The sequence below is a fragment of the Syngnathus floridae genome, chromosome 4, assembly GCF_059516105.1.
Source record: "Syngnathus floridae isolate MCC-2025c chromosome 4, RoL_Sflo_1.0, whole genome shotgun sequence".
Lineage (NCBI taxonomy): Eukaryota > Metazoa > Chordata > Actinopteri > Syngnathiformes > Syngnathidae > Syngnathus > Syngnathus floridae.
In genome coordinates, this window is record NC_142416.1 from 6,067,712 (window position 1) to 6,082,852 (window position 15,141).

At 40.4% G+C, this 15,141-nt stretch overlaps 1 protein-coding gene across 7 annotated transcripts in view; it reads right to left on the reverse strand.

The window, feature by feature from the left end:
• wdr17 (WD repeat domain 17) overlaps nucleotides 1-15,141 on the reverse strand; it is a 53,742-nt gene that overhangs the window by 16,952 nt on the left and 21,649 nt on the right. For 6 of the 7 annotated variants that reach the window (XR_015857939.1, XR_015857940.1, XM_088373157.1 and 3 more), the window contains exons 8-20: nucleotides 11,654-11,841; nucleotides 11,356-11,524; nucleotides 11,162-11,253; nucleotides 10,808-10,890; nucleotides 10,211-10,297; nucleotides 9,889-10,053; nucleotides 9,590-9,705; nucleotides 9,210-9,296; nucleotides 6,595-6,744; nucleotides 4,747-4,877; nucleotides 3,432-3,557; nucleotides 871-1,026; nucleotides 536-600 (exon numbers count right to left, since the gene is read on the reverse strand). Coding sequence is in view for 5 of the 7 variants with exons in the window: in XM_088373157.1 (XP_088229283.1) it covers nucleotides 536-600; nucleotides 871-1,026; nucleotides 3,432-3,557; nucleotides 4,747-4,877; nucleotides 6,595-6,744; nucleotides 9,210-9,296; nucleotides 9,590-9,705; nucleotides 9,889-10,053; nucleotides 10,211-10,297; nucleotides 10,808-10,890; nucleotides 11,162-11,253; nucleotides 11,356-11,524; nucleotides 11,654-11,841 (1,615 nt within the window). In the remaining 2 variants the exon portion in view is untranslated. The remainder of the gene's footprint in view (nucleotides 1-535; nucleotides 601-870; nucleotides 1,027-3,431; nucleotides 3,558-4,746; nucleotides 4,878-6,594; nucleotides 6,745-9,209; nucleotides 9,297-9,589; nucleotides 9,706-9,888; nucleotides 10,054-10,210; nucleotides 10,298-10,807; nucleotides 10,891-11,161; nucleotides 11,254-11,355; nucleotides 11,525-11,653; nucleotides 11,842-15,141) is intronic. The other variant, XM_088373159.1, reaches the window with a different exon arrangement.

The window sequence follows — 15,141 nt, forward strand, 5'->3', positions numbered from 1 at the left end:
TGTAAATATGTTTTTAGAACTCTTAATATTATAACAATTTCTTCATAGAACGGTACAAGTGTACGCACTGCAATTGTGTGGGCACTTCTTGCCTTTTGCTGGCGTGTGGGCAAGCTTTATGCCATAATTCCTCAATTTAGTTTTATTTTGACTTTTAAATTTTTTTTAATTTGGAAAAAAATCCGCGATGTAGTGAAATCATGAAAAACGAACCACGATGTAGCGAGGTATTACTGTATATTTCTCCAGAGTATCATGTTTTTTTTAATTCATTTGTGGTATTGGTGTCTTTTTTATTCGTACGTTGATCTTACAATACCTCAAATTATTCCTCAGAGCCTTCTCAAAGTTGTGTCACTGAAAATCTCTTTTGTCACATTGCCTAAGCAAGCAAATCATAATTTACCTGTGCTAATATTTTGTCTACCCTTGTTTGTCCTCAGTGATGTCTTGCTACACTCATTGGTCATTGCTCAGTATTCTTATTGCATAATTGATCAATATACAGTAGAGGTGCAGTTAAATAAAAACCAACCTTTGCATCAGTTTTTTCCAGTACTTCATGGATACTCCTGGTGCTACAGCTAATGCTTTCTCCCACTGCGAGAGAGAAATATTTGTTCACTTAATTATGAATTCATTACATTCTCAACAAGTCCCTTTTCTTTGATCTGTCCTCAAAAGATAGATAAAACAAGTTACAAACTTAAGTTTGTTAAAATGGATTCACTTCACGAGTAGAAAATATTTATTTTTTGTTGTTATTGTAGTTATAAGGGTCAAAATCACATTTGTTGAGTAAAGTGTGAGTGCGTATGCTGTATACTACGCAGAACAAACAAGTAAGGTGCAAACGTGCACATGCAGCACCTGTCCAAGTTCCACCATTAATTCACAGTATCGCTGAATCTGTCCTAGTCTCAAATGGATATCTCCTGCTTCTTTAAGGCGTTCTTCTTTACTCGGAGCACCAATACCACCTCCGAATTTAGACATCTTGACAATGGTCAATTCCTGGGCTTCAGACTGAGGGGACAACACAAAAAGAGGAGAGGATAGGAAAAAATAATTTTGTAATCATGGTCGAAGAATGAGTCAACTCATAGGTAGAGTGAACATGCATTAATCTGTATACACAACACAGCCATTCCAATTTACAAAGCAACTGTACTAGAGAGTTTACAAGTCCATATTCTGCATCCTTCAGGGACTGGTTGCTCTGGTAAACAGGAACAGCTTGGCCTAATGAGAGGCTTTTGGCCAAATGCCTGTTAAGTGGACGCTTATTTAAATCTCACATATAGTTCATCTGTTGTGTCCTGTTTGTTATTGTCTGTGTGTATTTTCAATTACCGTAATTTTCGGACTATAAGTCGCGGTTTTTTTCATAGTTTGGGTGGGGGGGCGACTTATACTCACGAGCGACTTATATGTGAATTTTTTCGCAAATTTTCAAAATTCAAAAATCTGTGATGTAGTGAAACCGCGATAAACGAACCGCGATGTAGCAAGGGATTACGGTCATTTGACCTGCAAGTGATGTCAGCAGCGTGGTGGTTGTTTACATAAGGACAAAGGATTCTATCACGGGATGACGAAGATGACGAAGGGCCCCACGTTTGAAGGATTTAATGATTTGGAGTGACACAAGGTTTGAAAAACGTATTTATGTTATAGTTATTTGATATATTTTACTTCGTGTAGCAACTTGTATATGTTTTTATCGTTACAGTTCAGTAGTTGTTGGCTCGTTGAACTCTTGTTTTGTTAAATAAAGAGCCGTTTACCAAACCCACGTGTTTCCTGGTACTTTGTTAACGCTACAATATAGTTGTATACTAGATCTGTGCGGCGCGCACGCGGCGTTGTTGACATAAAGGACGAGGAATTTGATCGATGGATTTAATGATTAGGAGTGACACAGATGGTTTGATAATATTGTTGTTATATGATAGTTATTTGAAATATACTTTATATATCGTTATATGGGTCTGTGGAATAATTAGAAATGCAACTTACGAGTCCGACGTTAGCCGCGCACATGTGGCGCATACGCGGCATTGTTTATGTAAAGGACGATCGATGGATTTAATGAATTGGAGTGACACAGATGGTTTGATAAACGTGTTATTTATGTAATACTTATTTGAATAACTCTGAATGTTACTCAGGCCCGTTCTCAGCTCCTCGTATGTGTATATGTCACGTTAGCATACCGTATCGTTTAGCCTGTTGTTGCTGGTTCATGTCTGTTCTTGGTGTTGGATTTTGACAAATAAATTTGCCCCAAAAGTGCGACTTATACTCCGGTGCAACTTATATATGTTTTTTTTCACTGTATTGTGCATTTTATGGCTGGTGCGATTTATACTCCGGTGCGACTTATAGTCTGAAAATTACGGTACATAAACTATGAGTACAGTAATTGCGCCCAATTTGTGGGAAAGGTGCTGGGAGGAGCTTAAGAGGTAGGCAAAGAGTGAGGTCGGTCCTGCCAGGCTATAGGTGATTATAGCTAAAGGGGAAATTAATTGTAGACAGGGTAAGAAGGTGTAAAACATTTTGTGATCTCAGAAACACGATAGAGTTTACCACTACTGTGGGACCCTTACCAGAGTACCATTCAGTTCCAGTTTAAGTGAGTTGATCTCCTGTTTGTATTTGCTAATGTCCATGGAATAATCTTTTGCCTCAGCTGCAGGAGGCCTATTAATCTCCTTTGTTCATTTCAGGAATTTTATCATGGACTACATTCTGAACGTATGATTTTTGTTTGGGCGGGTATTCTTCTTCTGTTTATAGCTTGCATTTACAGGTTTGGTTTTAGTTTTAATGTTTTTTGACAACACTGCAATAGAGACCTTGCTTCCAACTGGCCTGCTCTGAATTTAAATAAAAGTATTAAAAAAATGCAAATGAAAAATTGCATTGTGCAAGTGGTCTGTGCTCTACGGAAATGTATCACAGATATAAAATACCAGCGTCACATGCTCGTTCCACCTGCCATCCAATCAGTGATTTTCCTTCGGTCAATTGTTCTCAGCCTGGCACTGATCAGAACCTCGGACAGTTCTCTTTCTCTGCTCCTGCCCCTCTCGTCCTGTTATGCAGTCATCAGCATTGATTGTGTCGGTTCGTCTGGCTTGCTACCTGTCTGATACCTGTATGCTACCAGTCAGTTACGCCACCTGTTATTCTATTCTCCTGCCCGTGTTGCTCCCTATTATCCAGCTTTCCACTTCCCCTTTCCTCCCAACTCAATAAAGATCTGTGCTGCACATGGTTGCTCTGTCTCTGCTCATGATAATCAGTTGTTCATACTAATTATTCAGTAAGTAAAAAATTACATTTAATTTGGTAGGATGGTGGTTATGACTGCTGCATTGTTTAGTGCGTATCAGCTTCCACACACATTTGTTACAGATACTTACGGTTTTAAACTTCAGTAGATGTTTCATGTGCATTACACCCTTGCTGTAGCTACCTGGTAGCAGTGAGTCGTCCTGCCCATTAATGACAGATACCAAGTCCCACAGGTTGCTGCTTCCCCCTGGAGGCTAGCAGGAAAAAAACGGATGCACATAAGTAAATCATCCAAAGTCAAGTATAATTTATTTATTTAGCTCTTAATCACAGAACGGTCTCAAAGAACTACACATGGCCAGAGTTGACAAATAGCAACATCCACAGATATTAAATACAGGAAGGCAACGGAAAAACACCCACAAAAAAAAAAAATATTGGTCACAAATCGGTTAGAGCAGTCTCACTAAAGTGCAATCAATTGGGTGATTCATGTAAATGAAGTCGCTGAGACACCAGACCAAAGCAGCACTCTTCTGATAATATATGCAAGTCAACACATAATTGAAAGATTGTCCATGCTTGTGTAGCTCGCAAACGATCAAGCACCATGTCGCTCAACACCTGATCCGATTGTTCTCCAAAGTGTAATCTGTGGCATCAAAAGGCAATCCGGCATTACATCTTTCACATCAAAAGTGGAATCCTATTCAGTAGAATTATTTCCCAGTATTTACTTTTCATATTTAATTCTGCAATCTAGTCCTATGTTTATACAGGTGACAGTTATCTATAGTAATGTGTTCAATGAACATAGTGGCTTTTTATAATTGTTTAAGTTGTTAAATATTTGTACATGAAAAATAATCAGGAAATTAATTGCAGACTAAATATGAACTTTTTAGTACTGGTGTAAGTAGTTAGTTACCAGAATAGGGATAAATGGTGTAGCAGTAGTGCTTCCAGTGCCAGGACTCCATGGAATCCCAGACCTGTTTGCGAAGTTTCCCCTGGCGTTTTCTTAAGCTATTCACTTGAATGAAAGCACAGAGTGCTGGCTTCAAGCGGCCACCGGAGGCCTTGGACGCTGGAGTGTGATAACAACTAAGCCGTACCGTTTCCTTTTTAACTGTACTTTTTCATTTGTAGCTGGACACTTGAATCGTGCAGACTTATTTGACATTGGATGGCAATAAAAATTGCTAGTTCTAGTGACTTTTGTACTGCACTTTAAACATCTCAGACGAGAGCGCAACCAGCAAGACTAGTGAGACTAGCATTCTCAGTGATTCAAAACAGCAGCGGTTCTGCAGAAAATGAATTACTGCACTTTAGTAGCATTGTTCACTGCATCTAAGTTTGACTCTGTACCAAATTGTAGTATCAAACTATTACAAACTATCACACGATTACAAATTACATTAACAAATAGAAAAGAGTTACCGAACAGCATTCGGAGAACCAACGCAGCTTCTTGGCGGTAATGTCAGAGCAGAGTTTCTCCAGCTCCTGTTTGATGTCTCTTGATACTTTGCCACAGAGCAGTGGTGGAGAGTTGGGAACCATAGCGTTATCTGCAAGACACATAACCTGTGAGGGTCTATACTGGACGTGAGCAAACTACGGCCCGCGGGCCACATCCGGCGGCCCACGGGGCCGTTTAATCCGGCCCGCCAAACCTGAATAAATTGTTTTATTAAAAACATGTTGGGGTCATTTTCCCTGCAATGACTGTGTTTCCCCAGTAGATGGGGAAACGCTCGCTCGCACTTTTACTCCCGGAAGCTGTGTCAAAAAGCTCAGTGCACACTCACAAGTGTGTGTACGTACTCAGTAATACAGACCCGGCGCACTCTGCACTCTATTTCCTTCAGTGCCGAGATGATTGCATTTCGAGTGTGGGGTGTGACGTCACTATTCTCGAAATTCGTGCGCTGAGCTTTCAGATGCAGTTTTACGCCAAAGCCACCCACAAACCTTCCCCTGGAATCCTTCCATTAAAATGAGTGGCCCGAGGAAAAGAAAGGTGGACACTGAGTGCAGAGTGTTTAAAAAGGAGTGGACAATTATTTGGCTCAATCTATGTGTGTGAGCAGACGTTCAGCCACATGAACATCAACGAAGCCCCGTCACAGATCTAGGTTAACGGACCAACACCTCGGCCACAAAAAAATGTATTCCAGACTATGATGCACTAGCAAAAAAAGGGAGACCAACAACACTGTTCCCACTGAAAATGAAGGGGAGTTTCTCAAGTTTGTTGTAAAAAAAAAATGCATTTTGAAAATAACGTGTAGAAATAGCAGGGATTGAAACTAGCGACCATTCTCATTTTCAAACAATGCAGGGTGCTCAAGGACATTGATGCACCACCTGTTTGCGACTAATCTTAACTTTTAAAGTTCTTAAGGCCAACACCTCGGCCACAACAAATTTTATTCCAGACTATGATGCACAAGCAAAAAAAGGGAGACCAACAACACTGTTCCCACTGAAAATGAAGGGGAGTTTCTCAAGTTTGCTGTAAAAAAAAAAAAAAAAGCATTTTGAAAATAATGTGTACAAATAGCAGGGATTGAAACTAGCAACCATTCTCATTTTCAAACAATGCAGGATGCTCAAGGACATTGATGCACCACCTGTTTGTGACTAATCTTAACTTTTAAAGTTCTTAAGGCCGACTTTAAGGAGGTGTTTCCCGTTTCCTCACCTCTGTCACCAGGTGTTTGTGAGTTAAAGCTCTGCTCTGATTTTCAGATATCCGTCACTGTGTTGCTGTTTTGATTTCTTTATTACTTTATTTAGATGTATTCTTTCACTGATTCTTCAAGATGATGTATTTGGTCAGAATGTTTGCCGTTTGATTTGATTTCACCTCATAAGATTAACATCTTTCATAAATCTGACCTGCAGGCGCTTAAGTGATGGAAATTGTTATTCATAAAAACAGTGTCGTATTTAATGAGAATCACTGATAGTAGTTTTTGGGTGAATTTTTTTTTTTTAATGCTGTTGATAAATGCATGTTTTCAAAAAGCTTTTTTTTGAATATCCATGCTTTACTACCTACTACTACCCAAAGGCCAAAACCTTTTATGCAATGACCTTTACGTGTCGTTCATATTACTTCAGACAAACACTACATCTATCTGCTCCTGGTTCCGCCCTCCCGGTCAAAATTTAGAACTCAATTAGGCCCGCAAGTCAAAAAGATTGCACACCCCTGGTCCATACCTTTGTAGAATCTAGATCAGAACAAAACAGAACCAACCCAGTATGAATAAAGCTTACCAGTGTTTCCAATTATTTTCTCCCAAGGTTGGTTGGTGAGGATGTTTAGCAGCAGAGGAGAGATTAGAGGGGTCAAAGACCAAAGCCTCACTGTGCTGTCTCTGCTACAACTGGCCATGGTGAAAGGACGATTCTGATGGCATGTTAAACCTAAACACACACACATGCACACACACACACACGCCCACCCCCCCAGAGACATACGCACGCACACCCACACATAAAAGTCAAAGTCAAAGTCAAAGTCAGCTTTATTGTCAATTTCTCCACATGCCAAAGACACACAAAGAAACCGAAATTTCATTCCCCCCTATCCCACGGTGACAAGACATGGCCCACAACAGACAAACAAGTAAACAAGTATAACAACAGCGTGCTGAATAAATAATGAATAAATAACACAACAAATAAATAAATAAGAGGAGCAAAATTAAATTAGATTTGAGAATAATTAACTATATAATAAGATATTTTTGTTGTTACTTTTCAGACTGCTATAAAAGAAACTACACCATTGGCTATCTATTGTAATTCTACAACAAGGGGGTGTCACTGCCCATTTTGAAACTGAGATCTACTTCTTTGAGCCATGATTCAATGCTAAGAGGTAGTTAGTCAATCAGTGAGTTGATTGTCAGTCAGTTTGTTAGTTAGTTTGGTACATACTTCTGAAATAACACATTTAATCAAATTACAATTTTTTTTTTATTTTTTATATTTTGATATATTTTGATAAACTGACACCCACTTCTTTAAGCCATGATTTAATACAATGAGTTAATTACTCGGTCAATCAGTGAGTGAGTACGTCAGTTTGTTAGTTTGGTACATACTTCTGAAATAACACATTTAATCAAATTACTAAATTGCTTTATTTTTGATATTCTGTTTCTCATGACCAAATAGGGTGTCCAAAACCCAAACCTTCATCATGACATTCTCTCACATTTAAAGACGTGATAATGTGGTATCAATATGGAACACTTTATTGCTATAAAGCCTCGGCAAATGCTAACATTTAAAAATGATCAAAACCTTAGGAAATCTCAACGTCCCATGAGTAATGCTTCTTTTTAAAACAGGCCTGCAATCTACTCATTTGTTCCTTGGGGGTTCACCTACATTCAAAGAAATAATTTGTTGAAAATGTGCTCGTGAACGTAATAAAAATATGGAAGTAATTTCCACCTAATTACTATTTTGTTGAACCAACTATAATTGCAAATAGTCAAGTTAAGTGAATATAAGTACATTTTCCATTTGTTTATACAAAAGACGCCCATTATGCTTTTTCTCAGTATACCCAAAATAACTCCACATATACAGGGAGAAGATGCTAACTCACATAGGAAAGCCAAAGCATGGATTTGAACCCATGACCTCAGAACTAGAAGCTAAACAGAAAAGAAACTCCACATATACAGGGAGAAGATGTTAACTCACATGGGAAAGCCACAGATTTGAACCCATGACCTCAGAACTGGAAGCTAAACCGTTGTCTACTTTACCACAATGGTTATTATCACTCCAAATGGCATGTTAGGCAGATTTTGCACCAGGTGTTAGTCCACACTTGTTAAAGTCACAGCAAAGAAAGGTAAGTGACTTGTGTTATTTCAACATGAAATTGCCTATTAATTGTGACGTGAACTATGTTTTGTCCAAATACTACTTAATGTTGTTCCTCTTACAAATATGATTACCGTATTTTCCGCACTATTAGGCGCACTTAAAAACTTAAAATTTACTCAAAAAAAACACAGTGCGCCTTATAATGCAGAGTGCCTTACATATGGATCAGTTGATGAATTTGTTGATCCAAGGTCGCATCGCTTCCCAGCATTACGGCAACCGTGGTCAGGGGGCGTCACTGAATAGCTGTTGTACCTGCGAGGCTATTTTATTTCAAAATAGGCTGTTCCGTTAATGTTTTCGAGTACGTTTACGGATCAATGTCCAACGAAATCATAAATAAGCAGCACCAATGTGTTAAATCAGTCTTTAGTCGGTTCCGATCCCTTTTATGGAAGAGAGTTTGAGAAACGTGATTGTTTACAAGGGGCCACCATGACACTATGCTGAGGCTCATGGGAGTCTGCGAGCTGAGGCTCATGGGAATTAGCGGGTGGCTAATGCTATAATAATAGCTGCTATACGCACGAGGCTATTTATTTTCAAAATAGGCTGCTCCGTTAATGTTTCAAATAAATTTACGGATCGATATGGAAGGCAAACATAAGTAAGCAGTACCAATGTGTTTGATTGAACTTTAGTCCGTTCCGATCACTTTTATAGGAGATAGTTTAAGAAACGTGATTGTTTACTGAGGGCTCATTGGTTATTGGCTAGTGGATGCATATCGCAATCCTAGTCAACCTCAGTTTGTTGCAGTATAGCTTCTATTTTATGCGCCCTTTAATCCGGTGCGCCCTATATATGAAATCGTTTCTAAAATAAAAAATCTATGAGGGTGCGCTTTATAATCCAGTGCGCTTTTTGGAGCGAAAAATACGGTACCTATTGATTTAAGTAAATGAACTCGGCAGCCAATCTCATTTTTTGCTGGCGAACCCTGTTCTACAGCCGTTCACATTCTTTTGAGCCATCATTTTTACCGTAAACATCAGCACCATGATCATAGACTGTGTCCAGGCAGTTGCCATCTCTTGTGTCCCAAACTCTGATTGTATAATCCCAAGAGCCTAGAAAAAAAAAAGACATTAAGGAGCCAGTGTGTACACATTTTTGATTCATCAATGTTATCTAGTGGTGAAATAATAGAGTGCAATGACCCAAGTCATTTTCTTGATAGGCTATAACTCCCATGTTGATGTTTGTTGTATGTTTTAGGCTTGTTATTTGTTCAATTTTTTTCCTGGTTGCATCTTGACTATAACTTTATCCATTTTTAAACTCTGACTGATCTCATTTTAACAGTTGAAGAGCAAACTGTATAATACTAAAAGTATAGTTACAGTTGGTACAAAAAGCATACCTGAAATTAGGAGGTATGGAATCTCTGTGTTCCACATCAGGCCTCTGACTGGTGCTGTATGACCACTCAACACATTGATACATGCATCCTGTGTGTAGTCCCATATACGAACAGTACTGTCCAAACATAATCACAAGTGCTCTTTTAATTTAAAGTTGTTTTTGAACAGCACAATGTACAGATAAATTCACTTGTGCATACTATTATACAGTATTGTATGCCCATACATTATTATCATTTCATTTATCTTTAGAGTTTGGGGGGAAATTGTTTTTAACTGTTTGTGTTTCACAACCCACCCATCATCTGATCCAGAACACAGTATCCCCTCTCTGAGCGGAGACCAACGGACATGAAATACTTTAGCTAGGTGTCCAGTGAAGACTTTGAGTGGCTGGTCTGAGCTGGTGGCCAGGTAATACACTCGAACATTCTTATCCTCACAACCAGTAGCAATCATATCCCTGCGGGAAGAGTTCAGCCATTATAAAACAGTTATAGCTATGTTAGTGTCTAAAATAACCTCATAGCGTTATCTTGCAATTGTGTTTTGTTTTCTGTATGGATTCAGTAATAATTGACATGATACTTTAGTTTTCCTGTTAAAAATGTAGAACATACTTGTTGTTTTGACTCCAATCACAGCCAAAAACTGCAGCAGGATGTTTGTACTTGTGAAGGATTTTACCATCAATGGTTCGAATAATGCTGTTAAAAAAGGAGACAAAAACTCAAGATACATACAGAATGTATGTAATCAGCATTTTGGAAGAATATTGATATCCATCCATGCATTTTCTATACCGCTTGTCCCCATGGGGGTCGCGGGCGTGCTGGAGCCTATCCCAGCAGTCAGGCAGTAGGTGGGGGACACCCTGAACTGGTTGCCAGCCTATCGCAGGGCACACAGAGACAAACAACGATTCACACTCGCACTCACACCTAGGGACGATTTGGAGTGTTCAATCGGCCTACCAAGCGTGTTTTTGGGGATGTGGGAGGAAACCAGAGTGCCCGGAGAAAACCCACGCAGCGACGGAGAGAACATGCAAACTCCACAGAGGGAGGGCCGGTGATGGAATCGAACCCACACCCTCCTAACTGTGAGGCGGACGTGCTAACCAGTGTGCTAACCAGTGTGCTAACCAGTGTGCCGCCGAGCCGCCAGAATATTGATATATACTGTAATATAATAATATAAAAATAAATACCACTTACCAGAATCCATCACCACTACAGGTTGCAATTCGCTTTGAATCTTTGTGACTCCAGGATATACAAAATATGCCATTTTTACCATGCTGGAGGAGGATTAAACAAACATTAACAAAAGGTCACATTTTCATTCAGTTACATAGACTTTAAGTATTAAAAGAAACCAGATAACATATTTGACCCAGGGAAAGGTCAGGCAAATCATGTTTCTTATTTCTTTTTTTACAACAAACAAAAGAGCTGTAAATATCATATACACCCGCAATATGCCCTCACATCTACAACCTCCTCTTGTAAAAACGGGCAATATGGAAAAAACATAATATTATGATATATTATAGCAGTGAAGCAAGAAACCTCATTAAAGCGTGTGATTATTTTTCCTTTCCGGATGTCCCAAATGAAAGCTCCATTGCGTGATGTTGCTCCTGCAATGCAGTTTAGGTCACCTTCAAAGCACACAGAGTGTTTTACATTCTTTTGTTAAAACTGGGATATTGGACTGAATTTGTGTGTACATGAGTAAGTGTGGGTGGGTGTGCTTATGTTACCTGGAGCCCAGGACAAGGAGTAAACCACACCTTCATTGCCTGGGGAGGTATAAACTGCTGTTAGTGTGTTTGTGTCCCATATTTTGATGGTTCCATCAAAACTAGCAGTGGCCAACAAGTTAGGATCATCAGGCTTGAACTTGCAATCGAAGATGGTCTCGACATGGCCCTGCAAATGGTCAACTGTCATGAATTCTTCTAAGACATAATTCTAAAACATATTTCAGTTACTTAAAGAAAATATTTTTTCATTGTTTTTAGAAAAAAATGCAAAATGCAACTCCTTTCATTAGAATACCAGGTCTCGTAGAAAGTCCCACTTCTTGGCACCCATGTCATAGAGTCCTACCCCTCCATCCATAAAACAACACACTGCATGGCCAGGAGGCAAAGAGAAGGACTGGTTCTGTGACAAGGTCGGGGGAGGTACTGCCTCACTCGTAGAGCTGGTGTGTTGACTTTTACTGGAACAACAGGAACTCTGAGCTATAGGTGACAGAATCAAACAAAAATATTATATATACTGTACTACAGGTGCATCACAATAAATTAGAATTTCATGGAAAAGTTCAACTGGACAATTTCAGTTCAATTCAAAAATTGGAGCTCATATGTATATTATGCAGAGGCCAGCACGATGGATGACTGGTTGGCACGGTCGCCTCACAGTCCAGAGGTTGTGTGTTCGCCTTCCTGTGTGGAGTTTGCATGTTCTCTCCGTTTCTGTGAGGGTCTCCTCAGTGTACTCCTTTCACATTCTTAAAACATGTCCATAGCTGTGATTGTGAGTGTGAATGGTTGTTTATCTATGTGCACCCTGTGATAGGCTGGCAAACAAATCAGGATATCGCTGCCTACTGCCCAAAAACTGCTGGGATAGGCTCCAGCACACCCATGACCCTCATGAAGATAAGTGGTTCAGAAAATTAATTGATGGATATAATTTAGATTCACGACACACAATTTAAAAAAAAAATTAACATTCCATAAAGAGCCAATCTTGTTTTTTTAATGCTGGTAAACGGCCACACTTGGTTGAAAGGTCAGCCTCCGTGGAACCATGGATTTCCATCCATCCATCCATCCATCCATCCATCCATCCATCCATCCATCCATCCATCCATCCATCCATCCATCCATCCATTTATTTTTGTCATCGTATGTTCTCGCTAGGGCCGTTTGGTGGATTTTTTAAGTCCAACTTTAATGTTTCTCCAAGCTGACCTCCAAGGTTTGTTGCACAGATGCATATCTGAAATTGATGGACTCGAATGGGCCACTTGCACGGCTACGCTTAACTGCATCTCTAGCCCTGACAAAAGAAGCATTCGCCCTGCTATGGCTGCAGTGTCCAGTGAAGAGGCTGACCGCTACACTAGTTTATCAAGTTATGGGTGCATAATAGGCCAAGTAGCTTTGAATATTTTTTCCCCTTAATAAAAAAAAATCATGATTTAAAAAATGCATTTTATGTTTATCTTGTGTGCTCTTTACCTGCATTTGCTGTTCTTAAACATTTAAGTCGAGAACCAGAAGGTGCAAATACATTTTCATGGCACTAGAATGAAACAGTGTCACGTGCCGTGCCAGAGGACGCTCAGCTTCCCTCAGCCACACCCCTTTCATCACCGTAATGTCTGTCACCTACTCCCTCTTGTTATCTCATGTATTTAAACCCTGCCCGTGTGTTTCTCCCTGTTGGTGTCTACTGTTGCTTTCCGTCTGTGTCTGCGCCTGTTGTTCCTGTCCTGCTCATCCATTCGCCCCCGGTCTTGTGTGGAGGCTCACGGTCAGAATCTGTTCCCGTGTCTGTTCCGTGTCAGAGTGGACTTCTGTTTCCTGCCTGCTGTCCGTGAGCCTCTGTCCTGCCTGTGTCTTTGTTCAAAGTCAAAGTCAAAGTCAGCTTTATTGTCAATTTCTCCACATGCCAAAGACACACAAAGAAACCGAAATTTCGTTCCCCCATATCCCACGGTGACAAGACATGGCCCACAACAGACAAACAAGTAAACAAGTATAACAACAGCGTGCTGAATAATAATGAATAAATAACACAACAAATAAATAAATAAGATGAGCAAAAAAAGGAGCAAGTGCGCGTACAGCAGACATTCCAGAAAATAGCGCAAAGAGTGCCGCACGCTACGCAGAAGAGGGTAGCGAGTTCAGGGCCCTAACACCCTGGAGAAAGAAGCTGTTGGCGAGTCTGGTGGTGCGGGAGCGCAGGCTCCTGTACCTCTTCCCAGAGGGCAGAAGGTCAAACAAAGAGTGAGCCGGGTGACTCACATCTCTCGCAATCGAGGTTGCCTTGCGGGCGAGATGGGAGGTGTAAATGTCCTTCAGGGAGGGGAGCGAAGCACCAATGATCTTACCAGCCGTATTCACTATGCGCTGCAGGGCCTTCAAGTTCTGTTCAGTGCAGTTACCACCCCAGACAGCGATGCAACTGGTGAGGACGCTCTCAATGGTGCCCACCTCCCTTCCCTTCAATAAACCCTGGTCCAAGCTGTATTTGGTCGCCCTGCTCCACTCAATCATCACAAATGGTATCTTTTATCTATCATTATTCTGGTGCTTTATCCTTGAGACGTGCAAATTATTAGGCTACATGCAGTATACAGGAGGCCCATAATGAAAGTTGCGAGTGACCAAGGGTGTAGCCAGAAATCTTTCTTTGGGGTGGCCAGGGTGACACAATATCTCACCGAGAGGTGGCCATAAGCATATTCAAATGCACATGACCGCAGTTGTACATCTGGATTCCCGTGAGCGTTTCAACTCCCTGAAAACTCATTTTATCATACCATCCACATTCAGGATTTAATGAAATAAAATTCACACCAATCCAAAAACTTGCTCAACACATTTATAATACGAGCAAGATCAAATAAAAATAGAAGGCAATGTTTTGCAGCTTAATCTACCAGATAATGCGAGCTTATTATCCATGGCTTTGCTTTAGTGTACTATCGCATAGTCTATTTCTATCTCATGCACTGATTTGCTAGCTACAGCCAATCACATTGATCGATTGTCATTGATGCCGGACACCATTTTGTAGACTGTAACTGAGGGCCCATTCATTCAAATCATATCTAAAAATCACAATGACATACAAGTCTCTTAATTCTTCCCAATTCTAAATGTTACTTAGGTTACCCTATTTTTTGTTCCATAAGGCGCACTGGATTATAAGGCGCACCCTCATTTAATTTTTTATTTTAGAAATTATTTCATATATAGGGCGCACCGGATTAAAAGGCGCATAAAATAGAAGCTATACTGGAACAAACTGAGGTTGACTATGGTTGCAGTATGCATCCACTAGCAAATAACCAATGAGCCCTCAGTAAACAATCGCGTTTCGCAAACCATCTCCTATAAACGTGATCGGAACCGACTAAAGTTCGATCTAACACTGTCATGCGGTCGCGTTTATTTTTTCGGTTTTTTGTCTCGTCAATTGTCGTAACTTTACTTCCGGTTTTATTTTGTCATCCCTTCCGTTTCAGTTCGTGTTTCCTTCCTCGGTGTTTGGTTGTCTTGTCTTCCCTGATCCCGATTGTGTGCACCTGCGTAATCGACACTAATTGTCATCACCTGTGCCCCCGCCCTTTTGTGTGTATTTAGTCCGTGTCTTCCCCTTGTCTTGTGCCAGTGTGTCTTGCCTTGCCCCGACCACCAGCGATCCCTTGATGTCCGAACTCTCTGTAAGAACCCTCCTTTTTGTCTCGCCACCGAGCGACGCTTTTGTTTGTGCCTTGGTCTCCATCGCCCTTTTGTCTC